Source organism: Neodiprion virginianus, chromosome 5 (genome assembly GCF_021901495.1).
Source record: "Neodiprion virginianus isolate iyNeoVirg1 chromosome 5, iyNeoVirg1.1, whole genome shotgun sequence".
Lineage (NCBI taxonomy): Eukaryota > Metazoa > Arthropoda > Insecta > Hymenoptera > Diprionidae > Neodiprion > Neodiprion virginianus.
In genome coordinates this window covers 21885694-21901728 of record NC_060881.1, presented here as the reverse complement: position 1 = coordinate 21901728, position 16035 = coordinate 21885694, and the positions used below count along the sequence as shown (strand labels likewise).

The window sequence follows — 16035 nt, the reverse complement described above, 5'->3', positions numbered from 1 at the left end:
TGTTACCGTTGATTGTTTCGTTTTTTTGAAACGGATAGACGACGACGAAGTCGACGAACGTGCGATGGTCGAGAGCATCGTGTTTTTGTAGGTTTTTTTTTTGTTTTTTTTTTTGGCAGAACGGCATTTGGCGGCAGGCGTTAATTGGCAGGTAGAGAGCGAAGCGCACGGGGCGGCGGTATGTGCAGGTTTTTGTTTGGTAATGTTCAGCAACAGCGGCAGCAACAGCAGCAGCAAGCATTTTTTGAAGCATCGCCAGCGAGAGGACAAGATCAAAATCAAAAAAAGAAAAAAATACTAGTTGAGGCTCCGGCACAGAGAATATATATTTATAATACATAGATATATCAATAGATTGTACTTGAAAAAAAGAAAAAAAAAAAAAGAAAAATCATTCCCTCGAACGGTCAATTAACTAATACTAATATAGGTATCGTAAAATATGTTGCGATTCGATACCATTTTTTTTTTCCCTATACAGATTAGTATAAATTAGTATCAAAGTTTCCCATTCAATTTCATACGATGTATCCATACGTAGGTGGCATATATGAGTTACTTGTATACGTCTCTTAAACACGCAGCTCTAAAATTCGAAATAATTCATTATTATCATTATTATTATTATTATTACTGTCATCATTATTATCATTATTATTATTGTATTATTTAATTTTTCTGCATGAGGTTTTAATATCCTACCACCACGCGTCTCAGGGCATATAAATCAGGATAAATTACGTTAGCTTGGGTTCGCTTAGATTAGAGGTTTGGATTGAGATGGGTTAAGTCTGAATTGATCTAGTGCCTTGGTGATGTCCTGCGATTAGATGCACGCGTTCGTTTCATTCTGTAAATTAAATTTAGTGGGCCAATTTCCTAAATGGAGTCATTCACATGTTCACTGGCAGCAGTTCTCTGAATTCCGATACAGATAACCTGTAAATACTGAAAGGAAACGAAGAAGTAAAAAGAATTAAAGAGGGACGAGACATTCGACATCCGGTAGAAATCTTGCTGAAAAATAATGATACACAAGATCGTTCTATATTTTTCATCGATTTCTGTTCGATTTCCGCTCTGCAAAGTTTACTCCTCGCTGTTATCGGCTGAGCCCACGATCAATCCTGGAAAGATATTTGTTATACCGATAAGGAAGAAATAAGGACTCGGTAAGGTTTCCCGTCGATCTCTGGGCACGTGTAGCAAATCTTCTTTCTTCACAAGAGAATTGAAATAGGTGACTTGCAGGAAATAACATTACGAGAAATAAATAAATGTATGAATTATTCGTATTATCATCGTCATCATCTGCAGCAACGCTATATCCTGAAAATGAAGAGCTGTAAATCAAAAATACATGTGTACATGAATATGCTTTAAAAAAAAAAAAAAAAAAAAAGAAATAATAATAATAATCGATCATCATACAGTTTTGTACAGTATTTACAGATTTCTTGGTCTTTTTCGCTGCTGATATTTCTTTTTTCACAGATTCATTAGTCGTAACGCCTGAGTCAAAGAAGAACAAAAAAACCAATGTATAAAAAAAAAAAAAAAAAATATCCGTCGATGTCATTGTGTGTACGATAAAGGGTAACATCGTATGCGTTCGTTCGCAAGTTGTTGTGTTAGAATATGTGAATCGCTGCATAAAAGTTTCTTTTTCATAAATTTCTTTCGTTAAGAGTCGTGTGAGGCTGTGTATGATATGCGTGTGTACCTATAAATTGGATTCTTTCGTGTGTATGTGTGTAATGTAAATTTCGATTTTCAAAGTACTGAAACTACGATAACGATATATGTACATACTTATTTATGAATCAAAGAATTATTCGTGTGCGTGAGAAATTTGTTTTACCATCATCTGTTGTACAATAGTTATAAAGAAAGACAAAAAGAAAAGACACTTGTACAAAATATCGAGGTAAATTATACTGCGTTGCAATTCTAAAGAGTGCATAAATAGTTACACGAAAGTCAACTTTTTACAATTTGTAAGAAAAAAAAAAAAAAAAAAGAAAAAAAAACAACTAACCATCAATTTTCCGTCCCAGTGCTCAGTTATCTATCCTTAATTGTTGTCAATTAATGCATGTAAGACGACCAAGAAAAAAAAAAAAAAAAAAATTCGAATTCAAAACGGACGGATACACATTGATAGAGGCAAGCGAAGAACAGATAAATGTAGATATTTTGGCAGGTACAAAACTTAATCTGAAGGAAACGAAGAAGAGATGCACCCTTTGCGAACTGTAACCCATAATTTTCTGTTTTCATCTTCGCTAATTGTTTTTTTTTTTTTTCTTTTTCTTAATTTTTTGTTTTAGAGAATAAGACTTCCCTGCCAACAAGCTGGACTGCGACGAAAATCCGGTCGGCGTACCCGTCGTTCGTTCGGGGGAGGGGGGGGAGGATTTTCGTGTTTCCTGTTACTCGGCCCGTCTTGAATGACTTGAGATAAAGAAGTTGCTAGGGGGCAGAGCGACTGACTCGGCCCCGAGGTTTTTCAATCCGGGAAATTATTTTTCTGCTCTTTCACTGTTTTTTTTTTTTTTTTGTTGTCTTTTTTTTTATATTTATTTTTTATTTTCTTTAGAAGAGAAAGAAGAATAAATCAGAGAAGGTAAAAGAAAGGGAAAGAGAGAAAAGAGAAGACGAGATACACTATGTTTCTCTCACACATACAAACACTATCCTTTTGTTGACGTGGCCGAAGAGTAGCTGTGGAATCGATTTAGCGGTATCAACGTAATCGAGAAAATTATATTAGATTTATACCGTTTTTTTCTTTTTTTTTTTTTTCTGTTGGAGAATTTTACTTTCGCATTTTTCCCTCTTTACATTTTTCACAACGATGCTTTCACTCAGCCACTCACCCGGTATTCCAATTCGATGCACCTCGTCGTAGTTCCTTACTTGCTTTCGAGATAAAAACGGATAACAATTGCGTTAATTTTTTTTTTTTTTTTTTTTCTTGTTATCGCCAACGACAAAGAAAAATATTTTTTCCATCACCTTACACGTCACAAGATATACAAGCGTGTTACTTGAAGATAGAGCCGTGCCTCAAATGACTAGCATATGGTTAGGTAACGTACCAGTAGAAAATGTTCTCGACTCATATTGTATACTTACTTGAATTAATTTTGTCCAAAAACTGGTGACGTCTGTTTTCTTATCGTTTTTTTTTTTTTTTTTTTTTCTTTGCTTTTTTTTCCGGTTCTCATTTTCGTGTCGACGGATTAGCACTGATCAAAATAAAAATAGAAACAAAGATAAACTGCAGAGAGCCAATCGAGGCACAGCGATGAAAAATTTTTGTTTATCGGTATTTAAAATAAAAAAGAAAAGAAAAAAAAAAAAAAAAATTGGAAGAAAAAACAAACGAACAAAAGAAACTATCTTCACATTCGAATTGCCATTGCGGTCCTCTCAGATCCGTGCTTCCCAACAGCGAGTTTCGATTTCATTGCGGTCAACTCACGCAGCGTGATCTTCCTTTTTTTTTTTTTTTTTTTTTTTTTTTGTCGCGTTCATTAGTCGATAAGAACAGTTTTTTTTTTTTTTCTTCAGTCACTCTTACAATTTCACCCTTTTAAAATTTGTCTGGTATTTTTTTTTGTCACCAGTGACATCGCTCTAATGCGGTAGGTATAAAAACATAATATGCATTTTACATACATATAGTTTCGAATGATTTCGCGATGCGTTATTATTATTATACATCACAACCCCGTGATGATGCAAGAAAAAGTTTTTTCCCCTCTAAATTTGACGTGTGCCGTTGGTTGTTTGTATTTTTTTAATTTTTTTATTCCGTTTTAAAAATTTCTTTTTATTTTTATTTTTTTTTTTGGTCCGTTTCATTTTGTAATTCCAATGTCGCGGTGTGTATAAATAATATATATAGGCGTTTGTGTTGCAGTGAAAAAGGCGCTGGGGTTTTGGGGGGTTCAGCAAACAGCAGCGGGGGTTTTAGCTGGGGTTTCGTGCAGCGCAGCTTGTCAGCAAGGTTGGTGTGGTTGTGTGCGTGTTTGTGTTTATTGATGTGTACTTGTGCTTGCGCGTGTGTGCCTTTCACAATTAAAAAAGAAACAGGTCTAGTTCTAAATTATTTTTTGGCGGTAAAGTGCACCGTTTTTTTTCAATTATTTTCCATTTTTTTTTCTGTTCTGTTCAAGGATTCAATATTTTCATGTTTTACACACAGGTCCTTCGCTATGCTTCTGCTGACAAAGAAAAACGAATCGGAATAAAGAGAGTGATCAACGAAATAACGAACAGGCACGAAATTTCTAATTTATAACAGATCATGGAAATTTGACTCTGGACAATTAAGAAATTGAAAAAAATAAAAAAGAACAAAACATTAAACGAGAAACAACATCGGATTACTGGCGAGCCACAAATGTATCAAGTTATTATTATATTTTTTCTCAGACACTCAATTAAGCAGAAACGTTTGGACTACGTGACTACATTCAGAGATTATATTGAAATTAAACAGTCGCTAACAAAGAGCCAAGCCAACTTTTATCTGTTAACAAACCATATAAAATATACCTGGCGCCGTATAATCGTATTTTGATATTATATAGTAATCGGCAGATCGTTTTAGGTGAATTTTATAAATATCAAAGCATATAAAAACCTGGCGCAAGAAGTCGAGCTATCATTCCGTCGCATCAACTCGATTTCTGGTGGAAAATAACTATTGGAAAGTATTTCAAAGTGGAATACGATTGTTTTTCGAGTCGGAGATATTTTCTTCCGCTAGATGGCGTCTTCCGGATTATGATGGATTCCGATATGATACGAAGTGACGTAACGTGACGTGACACTGTACGATAAAGCCTGATATAATGGAAAATTATCCACACGACGATGGTGCCCAGAGACAAATCACATGTGAATGCATAGGTGTAACATATTTTTGATTTGGTATTACATTATGTGCAGGTGAAGTGGTGGTCAGTGTGTATGAGGTCATAGTGGTTATGCATGTACGGGTATCGGTATATATGTATGTATATTGCACCTTGGTATACATAATAATAGGTATATAAATATTGCTGGCGATAGGCTTGCGCTAGAAAGAGAGAAAAATAGAGAAAAACAACAGCGGTGGTTTCGACGACGGTGACGGTCAAAAACAGAGACTTTTTTTTTTTTTTGCCCTTGTTACAGGACCTACATAATATATATCTAATAAATATACATAGAGGAGGGTATCTCTACATATCTATTGAATAGACAATGTAAGTATATATAAATACAACACAACACACTGCTACTTTTTCATTTAGGTATATACATGGTGATAAGAAGTAAACTACTGACGAGAAGGAAAAAAAAAAAAAGTGTAATTCGAAAGGAACGGAAAAACACAACGATAAAACTAGAGGTCACGACTAAACTTCAAAGACACAGGATTTTTTCGGGATTTATTAGGTCCTTTTTTTTTTTTTTTTTATGTTCCAAACAAAGTTTCTACACACGAACACAAGTTGAAGCACAGATTATATAAAGTGGGTCTGAGAGGTGCGGGAACGGGAGGAGAAATTTTCGTAATTGATTGAGCGATAAAAAGATTGGTTCAAACAAAATATTCATATGTAACAAGAAACGGCGTGAAAAATAGAAAATAGGAAAAGTCTAATCGCAGTGCAGCGATATTTTCTTCCATCTGCTTATTTTTATTTTGTTTTGGTTCTTTAGATTTCGTCTTACGAATAATCGAAGATTTCGGTGAAACGTAAGGTACATACAGAAATCATTTGAGAATATTTCACGCGCTTTGATTGACAAAGTGAATAATTCATGCGAAATAATAGAAATTAAAATGACGATGATAGTGATAATATTGATAACCGTCGGAAAATACAGATAATCGTATGTGACCGCTTTCAAAACGACCACTGCGCTACGTTTATCCAATGATTGTCATTCCACGGTCTATTTTCAATTTTCTTCTTCTTTTTTTTTTAACTAATTGACTTGATTTTAATTCTTACCTGATAGAATGTACATTGAACACATGGATTGTTAGAATAGAATAGATATAGAGAAGAAAAGGCTGAATCAGTGTGCGTGTGTAATAATTTTGGACGCCACACCAATATTTGTGTGTATACATATGTAATGTGAACAATTTGTAAGTATACAAGGACTAGGAGTACCCTGATATAGTGTTACAGATGATTGCCTGAAGAGACGTATAACCAGCCATATAATATAGTATACAATATATACCCATATGCATTGGCGTAAAAGCAGCGCAGCAGCGCGGCAGCGGAAGCATTTTGAAAGAGAAAAAAAAATTTCGCGTATTATTGGTTCCGGTTTTTTTTTTTTTTTTCTTTCCTTATAATTCGTTTCTCAACAACGCGCAACAAAACGGGATATCACAGTAATGATTCGCTCGGAAAATGTAACGAGGGGGAGGTGGGTTGAAAGCAAAAAATACTATTGATCAGAAAAAGAAGTAACACGGACGGTGGAATGGTTAGTAGAAAAAAAAAAAAAAAAAAAAAAACCGTGGAACGAGTCAAACAAGAGAAAGAAGATGAAGTGGAGCCCGAGCGTGGTATTAGCTGCTTGAGGTGATGCTGCAGGGTGAGAAATAGCGAGGACAGGAGAAAGTAGAGAAAGAGAGATAGATAGAGAGATAGAGAGAGTGAGAGAGATAGAGAAAGAGAGAGAGAGAGAGAGAGAGAGAGAGAGAGAGAAGAGAGAGAGAATGCATTACCGCAATGCTAGCCCGAGATTGTGCGGCCTTAATGTGGGCTTGAAGGTGCAGAGGGGGATGGAAATAGCGGCAGGGGTCTCGATTGCATCGGCCCTTGACTGCGTCCATGCAGACCGTCACAGAGCCGTCCTCGTTCGCCTGCACCGTCTCCAGGGGGTGCGCAAACCGACACTCCGTCTCGCCGCGTTTGCACGCCCCGCGCTGGAACTCACGACATACCTACAGCAAGAGCGAACACGCATGGCATGGCAATCGCACGGCAACTATACTTTCTATATTGCTTTTCAATGGTGGTGGTGGTGGTGGTGGTGGTGGTGGAAGTGATTTTCGAGGTTTTTTTTTTTTGTTTTTTACGAAAGAGTGGGTCGGGGGACTTTCGGTTACCTCAGCATTTACTTTAGCGATAATTGTTTGTGCTGGTGGTTGTTGCTTGCAGCGATAGACATTTCACGAGAGCCTTTCGTTGCAAGACCGCGGTTCTGTAGCGAGACTGATCGCGTCAGTTTGATCACCGAAATCACTTTGGACGGTTTGCAACACGTTTCGTAGACTCAAGGTCGAGAGAAATCGGCCTTAGACCGAACGGTCTTATAACGAGAGACGGTGTGTGGTCACAGAGAAAAGTGGTGAAAAAAGACATTCTCATAATACTCTACGATCACCTCATCAACGTACATTATATCCTGCATCTGGTGGCGGATCTGAGTAAGCTATGAAATTGTAGAAGAATCGGAAGAGGAAGAGAGAAATATTCCCGTTATTCAATCGGTAGACTCGGTAGGGACTCGCGTGTTTTTACTTCTTCTTGACCAGATGCAGAGACCGATGAAAGCGACAGAGAAACGGAGAATAATATGAGAATAACGAAAGTGTGGAGCATGAGGCACGTGACGCGAAAGAAGATGAAAAATATAGAAAAGAATAAATAACATGTATGGATCAAATTTATATATATATACAACATTCATGAATAAGCGACGAACTGGTCTTCTAGTATACGTGGGTATACGAGTTCTTTGGATTCAGATAGCACTCAGCCACCAGCCTATACTACGTGAGGGTGTATGGGCAGTTAGCTTTTTAAAGGTTAGGGTTAGGTCGGGTTAGGTTAGGTTACTCGCTACAGCGGACCATGTGTTAAAATAATGCTCGAGTCGATTTTGACAAGAAATTAATATATTTCCGATACGATGCTACGCGGTGGATTGATCCGTTGGGATTCGATGATTTATGAGTAATATGATCTGAAGTCACGAAAATCGTCAAAATCTAGAAAAAAAACTGACTTTTTTGTGTCTACGGGTCAGTTATTTCAATCATTCTTCAAGCTCACGCATCGCTGGCACGATTCGGGAGTGATAAGCCCGTTCCACATTCAATGCCAAGCACAAATATGTGAAAAAAATTAAATAAATCGAGTGTCGTGCAATAATCGTATCGCAAAAGAAAAACCTTTAATTTTTGGTAATTGGCGCACTATCTCATAGAATTAATGAGTCTTTGAGGTTAGGATGACAGTTTTACCGACGGATCTTGTACATTTGATTAACGCGCGCTCTGTCCGCCGATCATGGAAACAAAAAACATGGAGACGTCAATTCTATAAAATCGATGCGATTATTGTACGGACCTCCATTTTTTTTTTTTACACATCTATGCTCGGCATTGAATGTATAACGGGGCTACCATTGCTTGAATCGCGTCTGTGATGCGTGAGTTTGGGGAATAATGAAAATGAGTGACACGTCACATGAAAACGTCATTTACTCTAGACTTTGATGATTTTCATGATTTTGTTACATCCCATCACTCACACATAAATTATCGAATCCCAAAGAAATAATCCTCTACGTAGCATCGTTCCGAAGATACATTAATTTTTTTTTTTTTCAAAATCGTCTGGCGCTTACTTCTAAGAAGAGTTAGAGCGTGGTTAGGGGTTAGGTTAGGTTAGATCGGGCGATGGTCCTAGGTACTAGGCGCTAGGTACTATGTAAGGTACTAGGTGTGTATGTACTAGGTTTTATAAATAGTGAATTTTTTTTTCGGACGCATAACAATCGTGAGCTGGTATTTGTACAGACACAAAAGCATCGTGTGTTTGTTACGTTGAAACGTGTAATGCGAGATTACTTTAGGCACATGTATACGAAATTTGATGTTTTGTTTTTTGTTTCTTTTGTTTTTTTCTTTCATTTTTCGTCCATTTTTTAATGCATGTATAATAACAATAGGTTTACACCGATAAACTCTTCATCCGTTAATTTCGTTAACTGTTATTTGTATTATTGTTTACGTATGTGTACAATATATCGTACAAATCGCACGGGTGCGAGGTAAAAAAAAAAAAAAAAAAAAATTTTGAAAACTGAAAGAAAAATTGAAAGTAGAGAAACAGTTGGGAAAAACGACCACGAACGAAAAATAACGTCAAGGCGAAAGGAGAGAATAAAAAATATCTGTCCGCGCACGGCGAGCATTCTATATACTATGCTACCAATGGTATATATTCAAATGTCTATGTATTTTGAAAAATTTGTGTGTTTAAATATTTGTATGATATATGAAAAGTAGCACAATATGCACAGTTTTATATGATGTAATATAATTTGTATACGAGGTACGCACAAGCGCACGCACACACAAATATTATATATATATCAGACGCTACATTGATCGTGAGTTTTTGAAATGACGATTTTAAACGGGCACGATTTATCAACACTAATAGAAGTATAATTGGGATAAATAGAAGAAGATAAGAAAATGCAAACGAACCACATTCGTTACAAAGATTTAGAGGCGGTGGGATTAGTTCTTCTTGAAAATCGCTCAAGAAAGGGATGCAAGAGAAGTTGAAACGTACTTGAGTCGAGGACTCTGCCAAATCTCTTGATGCAGAAAAATAATTTACTTGTAAACGAACCTCGAATATTAATTATCCGTCTGTACCGGACTTTCTACTTTTATTGTTCTTTTACGCCTCTGTAAAGCATTTGACGTGACAAATTTTTGTAAAGTTTGTACATTTCTTTTGTATATATATATATAATTGCAACGAGTTTTCGTACGAAACATTTAACGCGGTTTTTTGCAAAATTTGTGCGAATCAAATCGCTCGATTTAAGAGAAGGTGAAAGAGAGAGAAACGTTTCGTGTTTTCTCAAGAGACAGAGAAGATGGTTTCTATTTATCTACGATTTTGTGTTTGTGCCTTTAGACTTTGTTTATAATTACAAAATTCTATATTGCAAAACTGTGGATAATACAGCAGCAGCGGTAGCAACAGCAGTAAAAGCAACAGCGGATCTGATACGGAATTAGCGCGTACAATTCGCGTGGTATTCGCTTGCGAATTAGAGAAAGGGAGATAAAGAGATGGCGAGATAGAGAGAAGAGAGATGTAAGCATGTATTGGTGTGAGTGTGCGCATGTGTGCCTGTGTGCGCATATAAGAAAGATAGAAAGAGAGAGTGAGAGAGAGAGAGAGAAGAAATTATAGATCATATCGACTGAAGAGGCGCATGCTAGGTTTTAGGCCCCCTGATCGATCATATCAATCGATTGAATTATTTTCCCTTATATTCCCTCAAGTTCCGTTATCACATCCGATACATTTGAAAAATTTTCCCTCTGTGATCAACGCTGTGAATTGCGATTTGCTACCTTTCATTGGTTGCGTTTGTTCTCGATAATTCATATTAACATGTGGGCATGTTTGCTGTCTAATAATCTGCCGATATACCGAGAATGTGTGCCTATTTTGCAAATATGTTATGGCAAACATAACATGTGCACGTGTCGCGCGGTCCCTATAATAATAATAGCGGTAAACGAACAAATCGATTGTAATTTTATTCTCCCATCCTTTTTCCCAGAAGATGAAAAAAGTGACCAAAGAAAAAAAAAGAAACATGTGCAAAAAATATACACGTAATAATAGTGGTAATAATAATAATAATAATAATAATAATAATACTAATAATATTAATAATAATCGTAAATTCAACCTTTGTATTTCATCTTCATCCCTAACAATTGTACATATACAATTACTAACTTCATTACACATGTGGTTATTATTATTATTATTCTTTTGTTTTGGTGATTGTATCTTTATCGGAAAACAAAAAATTTTTGTAATTGTGACGCGTGTGTTGTTTCTGTTTTCTTTTTTTTTTTGTTCGCTTGTTCGTTTATTTGGTTAATTTGGTTTTGTTGTTTTAATATTTTCGATTTTCGGTGTGTACTCTGTTTTCTTCTTAAACGTTTCGATTTGTGTTATATTTCTGTTGTGTTGCGGTTTTTTTTTCTTGTTTTTTTTTTTTTTTTTTTTTTTTTTTTACATCTGTTCGCTTTGTTATAATCGACTCGGCTGAAAAGAAAGATCAGTGCAAAATACTACACACACAACATCTAGACGACGACGATGTATTATTATTGTTAGCATCATCTCAGTGAGGAAACCAATCTTGAAAAGTTTTTCCGAGACAAACTGGAGGGAACAAGAAAAAAAATTTTTTTTCTTAACAGCAATTTTCAAAACGTTTTTTTTTTTCACATAATATCGTCGTTTCAAGAATGGCTCAATCATTGCATTTTATGTACCCAGGCAATAAAATATTTATACATACACAATATAGTACGTGAAATACTCCCGAAAAAAAACGTAAATAATTCAAAAAAAAAAAAAAAGAAAAACAATTAACGAAGAAATTAGATAAGTATTAATACTCGTATACATAGCACTGAAAATTGGAAAATTTGCAAATTAAACACGTACAATTATTACATAGAACATAGCGAGTTATTTTGTTTTTCTCTGTCTTCCATATAGATTTATATAAATACATATGCAGGTAAAGAGAAAATAAGGCAGAAATTCTAAATTGGTCTAATCAATCCGGCAGCGCATGCGGTGTTTTTTTTTTTTTGTATTTTTTTTTCTCTTGTTTTGCGCATATAGTTACACATCAAGCTCCATCCTTCTCCATATGCAATATTACGTAATACAGCGCACTCTCTCAATAGGGCCGAAACGGTACGAGGAGGGAAGCGATTTTTCAAAAGTCGCAAACTCTCTCATTACCGGAAATTTTATTTTATTGTTAGCACACATTCGTTGTTATTGACACATACGCCCCTCCCCCTCCCCCCTGTACGTGATTATTCACGCGAGAGAATTGTGCTTCAAAGATAAAATTGGCCCGGGGAGTGGGGGGACAGTAATCGTATACGAAAGCGGGGAAGCGGCCCTATTGAGAGAGCGCACTGTACAAACAATAATATTACGTGTATGCGTGGCTGCAGAATAAACGATATTTCACCCATTCAAAAGAATGATTCCAATTAAAACGAAAACAAATTAACTGCAGAAAATTGGTGTACATAATGAAACGGTAACAAATACGTGTACGTATGTTAAACGTATAGATATATAGCTGCGTGTGATGGAGAAAAAGTAAAAAAAAAAAAACAAAAAAGTAATAAACACATTACTTAGCGACTATTGTTTTTCTTTCTGTTTTTGAAGCAACAGCCCATGTAAAAAAAAAAAAAAATTTCAAGCGAATTCATTTAGTTACTATCATATTGCTGTTACTAACGTTACTATTTCTGCAGAGATTTTTACGTGACAGAGTTACAAAGTTAAGCCGCATTCTAATAATGCAATACGTCTATAATTTCAAGTGTAATAAAATAATCGCGAATAAGAAGCAGGGTTTTTTACTGTTCTTGTTTGATGCGACGGATGCCCAGCGGAAGAAAGAAATATTGCGAAAAATTGTTTCTCCGTATATACGATAAATGAATAACATACATTTGTTCACATACGTACACATACGTATTACACAATAATATATTTTTGCGTACGAAATAGGAAGCGTTTGTTGTTTGTTGACGTAGGGTTCTTTTTCCCCGATCTGCAACGGTTAGAAACTCCACTAACTAAGAAAGTATATTACATCATAATGCACTAATATGTTATATTTTAATATGCAGTGATATAATACGGATATGCGACAGATTGCACGTTAAGTGTGGCGGTTGGAAAAAAAAAGAATGGTTAACAAAATCTGAAAGAAAGAGTGAGAAAATTGACTACGGTAAAAAATAGAAAGAATTTTCGAAATGAGATCAAATTGGTGCATTTTTGTTATGATTTTAGAATAAATCAAGAAGCGGTTCATCATTTGTAGCAAAGAGTGAAACATCAAGTTATCATTGTTATAGTAAAATAAGTGGAACAATCCTGATTTCAAAAACTTGGTTCAGTTTAATGCGCTGAGATATAATTTTTTCGGTCTTACTTCTTTTTTTCTTCACTTTCCGAGTATGCCGTCTACTGTAAAATACGACGCGTCACTTTTCTAACTTCAATTATATAATGTATATGGGGCATTCCACCTCAAACCAAATTCCACGTCATAAATTTTTTGGTCTGTTTAGGTCAAAACTGATAGGTAATTGATGTTACAATTGTGTGTAAAAATAAAACATTTACGCCCCGAACCTAATAACATCACGAATACGGGTAAACAAATGTGAAACAGTTCCGCTTCTTTTTGTTTTTCTACCATAAAAATACGCGAATTTTCAAAACTTCGTAATGATTTTTAAATATTCAAATTAATACCTGAGATATTTAGCAACAAACGAAAGCGTAGATCAATTTCAACTGTCGATCAGTATTTAATCAAGTATTATGTGATGCAAAAGTGCGGTTATCGAATTGAAAAATTAATAACGACAACGATGAAAAGTCACATAAATTCGGTGAAAGTAAAAACGGAAAGATTGTCAACTATCACAATAAACAGGCAACAGGCAATTATATATCATGGTATAAATGCAATATTAATAACAATAATTATCGGTATTCGAGGTGGTTTTGTATTATAAACGTATATGTATATACACACACACATATGTATATATATATATATACATACATATGTATGAGTTTATATACCTACGCGGAGGGTTAAGTTAGTGCAGATTAAATTTCTCAAACCAAACAAAATAAAAACGTAGTTATTCTTTCCTCATCCTCAGCGTTTGATGACTTGAAAATTTTTCCCCGTCATCTTTAGTCTTCTGCTCACCGAGTTTTACATCTTTTACTTTATAAATATAAGTATTAGTCAATGAAAGCGAGGATGAGAAAAGAGACGGAAAAAAGATCAAGGTTTGCAGAATGATAAAAAAAAGAAGAAACAAGAGCAAGAGACCGTTGAATAAAAAACCTTAAACGAAAACTGAAATTTTATCAAACGTAGTTTTTTTTTCTTTTGCTAAACACACATATATATGAATGTAATATATGTATATCAATAATAATAATAATAATAATAATAATAATAATAATAATAGTAATAATAATCATGAGTTGCAATAAATACAGTCTACGCGTTGGTGGTTTGTTTTTAGTTTCAATTATATTCGTTTTATTTGAAATTCCAATCATCATCATCATCATCATCATCATCATCATAATCATCATAATCAAATTTTCAAAATTTCTTCCTTTTATCTTTCTCACGAGACCCGAACTTCATGTGCGAGTCACCGAATACATCATCATCATCATTATCGTAATAATAATAATTATCTTCATAATTATAATAAAAATTAATCATCCTCATCATATACCATCATCACAAATATTATTATTATTAAAGTTTTTTTTCCATCGTTGTTCATCATCATCATTATTGTTATATTGTTATTATTATTGTACTGTTATTAATTATATTGTTGTTATGGTTGTTATTAATGTTATCATTACTTCTTTATGCAATATTACTACATCAATTTACTGTCATTATCTCATTATTTTATTTAATATACATTATACATAGGTATATGTATGTATGCGTACATTGTTATAGTTTTTTTTTTTTTTTGCTTCGCCAATTTATTTCGCATATCTTGTTTTTTCACCTATCATCAGTTCTCACGATTTCCTCGTTTTTCTCACATTTCATTTTCACTGGCGTTGTCGCTGTTGTCGCTGTTGTTGTTGTTGTTGTGATTATTATTTTTATTATTATTAATGTCGGTGTAAACTTGTTTTTAAATAAATATTATTAAATTATAATTCGTGTTATGAGTGTTGAACGAAACTGGTTCACACAACGACTCACTTATGGATATATATTTATTTATTTATTTATTTATTTGAAGTATACACGGACAAATTGAAAACTACATGTATATGTATATACATATAGAGAGCAAAAGTGATTCAAAACTAAAACGAATAGTTTAATAATAATAACAAGAACAACAACAACAACAACAACAACAACAATAGTAATGACAAAAAGAAAAACTGTGACGATATCTTATTATGTATATGTGTATATGTAAGGAAAAAGAAATTCTGAAAGTGTGATAATTACTTTTCTCTTTTGGTTTTCAGACGTTCGTCGCAGTTTTTTCTTCATCTTTTTTTTTCTTCCTCGTTTCTGTAAACGTATTTTCTGGAGAACACGTACAATTGGGTGGTGAAAACGAGTCTCGGTCTCGGCCCAGCTCGCTCCACTTCACAAATTGCAGGGACGTTATACATCGCGTGTCTAATGGCATAATGTCGTAACCACCAAAAATGCGATTTTACCACCTTTTGAATTTTTTAAAAATCATTTTCACTGCGAATGATCAATACGTATAATTCAAGATTGAAATCAAATGTTTGAAAATATGAAGGCAAATGGTTGTATGTTAGGTAGATATAACCTTTTTCCATTAATAAGTATACATGAAAAGAATGATCAAAGCAGAAGGTCGTAACCACTGTTTTTTTTTCTTGCCAATACTCTAAAAACCATTGCAACGAATAAATTCAGATATTAGAAAAAAAAAACAAAAGTTCGGAAATAAAACCAGAAGGTTGTAAGCGTAATTTTTTTTTTTAGCAAACGCTTTAAACACTCCTGCAACGCATAAAAACTTGAAACTAACAAAGTTATATACAGTGAGGATGTCGATTTTCTGAACATCAATTATACAAATTGTTAAGTAGTGGAATGATAGGAATAACAATAATAATTTTTGGCGGTTACGCCCTTATGCAATTACCGTAGTAGATCATTTTTTCAACTTTGCCTTTTGCTTTCAATTGAAGAATTTATACTCGAGCCCAAGAAACGTGGAAAAAATCATTTCGGCAGATACGACCTTATGGAATTAGTGGACAAAGGTTTTTATGGTTGAATCAGTAGTAGAAGGTCGTACATACGATCTTTTCCTAATTAATTAAACCGTCATTCAATTTCAAA

General features: G+C 34.4%; 1 protein-coding gene across 23 annotated transcripts in view; it reads right to left on the bottom strand.

Moving 5' to 3' along the window:
* LOC124305747 (protein muscleblind) overlaps nt 1–16035 on the bottom strand; it is a 281356-nt gene that overhangs the window by 40016 nt on the left and 225305 nt on the right. For 18 of the 23 annotated variants that reach the window (XR_006908440.1, XM_046765468.1, XM_046765466.1 and 15 more), the window contains one exon: nt 6752–6970. The exons of the other annotated variants lie outside the window; for them this stretch is intronic. Coding sequence is in view for 17 of the 18 variants with exons in the window: in XM_046765468.1 (XP_046621424.1) it covers nt 6752–6970 (219 nt within the window). In the remaining variant the exon portion in view is untranslated. The remainder of the gene's footprint in view (nt 1–6751; nt 6971–16035) is intronic. 23 annotated transcript variants of the gene reach the window in all.